At 39.9% G+C, this 3,071-nt stretch overlaps 1 protein-coding gene across 1 annotated transcript; it reads left to right on the top strand.

Annotated features, from left to right (window-relative positions):
- The first annotated feature begins 293 nt into the window (after positions 1-293).
- Positions 294-2,684, top strand: LOC106093071 (membrane metallo-endopeptidase-like 1). Its single transcript, XM_013260052.2, has one exon. The coding sequence runs from the start codon at positions 323-325 to the stop codon at positions 2,282-2,284; it is 1,962 nt and encodes a 653-aa protein (XP_013115506.2). The 5' UTR covers positions 294-322; the 3' UTR covers positions 2,285-2,684.
- The last annotated feature ends 387 nt before the right edge of the window (positions 2,685-3,071 follow it).

Here is a 3,071-nt window from a genome sequence, read left to right on the forward strand (position 1 = left end):
AAAGTAACCGTGCTTTCGACAGATGCATGGTAGGGCGGACATGGCTAGATCGAATTAAAATGTTTTGAGAATCACGAATATATATTCTTTATGGGGTCTTTGACGAGAATTTCGAAGTGTAACAAACGGAATGACGAAATTAGTGTACGTCCATCAAATGATGTAGGTTATAAAAATAGACAACATTTTCAGCAGTTTTCAAGTCATAACTCAAGCTGATAAGAAAAACCGTACATATGTATATGCCAATCTTTAGAGTTTAAATAAATTCTCATTAATCAGTACGAATTTGGCGTTTGCTTAAAAAAGGCGGTCTGAAAAAATGGATTTTAATCAAATATTTTTGGTTTTTGTGGCTATTGTGCTGGTGAATTACCAGCCATTATCTGCCGGTGATTCCAATAAAATGCTTAACAGCAAGTATTTGAATATTATTGCGCATTCAATGGATGCACTTGTTGATCCCTGTGAGAACTTCTATCAACATGCCTGTGGCAAGTGGCAAGAATACTACAAAGTGCCACAGGCGAAATACACCGAAATGTTAGGCAAGGCCAGTTACCTTGCCAGCACAGAGCTTGGGCGGTATTTGAAAAGAGCCAAGGTGGATGACAAGCCAGCTTTTGTGCAAAAGGCTGCGAAACTATTCAAATCCTGCTTGGATATGGAAAATTTTGATCATCTGCGTTATGTGAAATGGATGAAGGAACAGGGAAATCTGACGTGGCCCGTGCCGGGGAAACCTCGCACAAAGACTGACAAATTCGATTGGGTCAACACTTTGGGTGTAATGAGAAGATTTGGCCTGAACGGCATCCTCATTGAAGAAGACCTGCAAGAAAGGGAGGGCGAGGCCAACAGAATGCTGATCTATTTGGATAAGCCAGAAAAGGGTGACAGTTTTGACTTGCTGACTTATCAAAATTTGAAAGACCTCACGCAAAGCATGTCTGTAGCTCTGACTGCCATATCATTTGAGACCTTGTGGGAGGAAATCAGTGACATTGAGGAGCGATTATTGGAAATGAACGAGATTGAAGCGAATGAAATTGATGCCCATCCAATTGAGGTTAAGGACTTGCCCTATCCGTGGATGTACAAGTATCTGTGTACCCTCCTAAATCGCACATCATTGGATCCCCACATGGAAGTCTATATTCTCAATACCCCCTATATGGAAGCCTTAAATAGCCTAGTCAAAGACTTTAAGGGCTATCATATGTGCAAGTATTTAGGCATACGATTTCTATGGCATTTGCATCAGGACTCCCCCACCGAATTTCGAAGCTGGGAATGTGCCGCCGCGGCTCGTAGTCTCATGCCATTGGCCATGAATTGGATCTACGCTGGACAACACCCAGAACTCAATGCGATCACCACAGAGATTCAGACAATTTTCAACGAAATTGTTTTTGGCTTTAACCGAACTTTAAACGAAAATAAGATGCAGCTAACGGATCATGCCCTTCATTTTCTAATGGTGAAGTTAAATACTCTACAGCTGAAAGTGGGCAACCTTCCTTTGCAAGGTAGTGTGGAAATTTTGGAGACCTTCTACAGCAACACTGACTTGTCACCCGTTGACTTTTATGGAAATCATTTGAAATTATTGGAATTCTTTTTCATAGCTAAACATTCTTATCTGGAGGCTGATTCCTCACCATCGAGTTCAAATCAATATTTCTATTTGGAAGATTCCGAGGATGGACAAAGTGCGTCTCCATTTTATGTATCACGCAAGAACATTGTACTAATCCCCTTTATGGCCTTACGAGAACCGGTTTTTCATTTGGACTATGATCCCGTCTACAAATACAGTGCTCTGGGCAGTGTTATTGGCCATGAAATTTTTCATGCCTTTGACTACACCCACCTTCAGATTGATGCCAATGGCAACGACAATCATCGAGAGTATAAGCAAATTTTGGATAGCCCGTTTTTCCACGACAATTATCATCATTTGCTGGACAATTCGGAGTCGGCTGATGAAAGACTTTCCGACATCAGTGGTTTGAGATATGCCTATGAATCCTTTGTTGCTCAGTATCCTGCAGCCGTCTCCGAGAAAATATTTCTTCATGGCGAACAAAAGGAGTTGGTGAAAATATTCTTCCTAAATTTCGCTCAATATTACTGTGATTCAGATCCAGACTCGGATGATGAACATGGCCGTATCAGTGATCGTGTTAATGAGGCTTTGGCGAATTTAAAGCAATTCTCTGAGGTCTATAAATGTCCTGACCAAAGTAGAATGAATCCGTCTAAAAAATGTGAGCTATGGTAGGGATGAAAATTGTATCGGCACGTAAAAAAAAGGAAAAATAAAAGTAAAATTACCACAAAACAGAAAAGAAAGAACAATGATTTTACATTGACAAATAAGCCCATGTTAGACCATGTTGTGGTGCAATCGTTGTGAAACTTTACATGTAAACCGATAAGGAAAGGTAAAAATAGGGCGATGCCGACCGTATAATTCCCTACCTCTAACCTATAAGTACAAAGTGGGAGTTACATATTATTCTAAACTAATTTTGATGGAACTCGCCGGATATTTTCCGATGGGTTATTGAACAATGCGTATCACATTTCGATCAAATATTTTGAAATAGTAAAAACTACGGTTGACAAATGACAACATTATTGCAAATTGCCCAAAATCTGACGAACATATATATGGAAGCCAGGGACGTGTGTTCTGATTTTGATACCCTCCACCATAGGATGAGGGTATACTAATTTCGTCATTCTGTTTGTAACACCTCAAATTATGCGTCTAAGACCACACAAAGTATATATATTCTTGATCGTCATGATATTTTAAGTAGATCTATCCATGTCCGACCGTCTGTTTGTCGAAAGCACTCTAACTTTCGAAGAGTAAAGTAAAGGAGGATTGTAAATGGGCCAAATCGGTCCATGTTTTGGTATAGCTGCCCTATAAACCGATATCGGATCTTGTCTTCTTGATTCCGATTTGGCTGAAATTGTGCACCAAGTATTCTGTTTTGAATTTCAATAACTTTGTCAAGTATGGGTCAAATCGGTTCATAACCTGATGTAGCTCCCAT

This window comes from Stomoxys calcitrans, chromosome 4, assembly GCF_963082655.1.
Source record: "Stomoxys calcitrans chromosome 4, idStoCalc2.1, whole genome shotgun sequence".
Classification (NCBI taxonomy): domain Eukaryota; kingdom Metazoa; phylum Arthropoda; class Insecta; order Diptera; family Muscidae; genus Stomoxys; species Stomoxys calcitrans.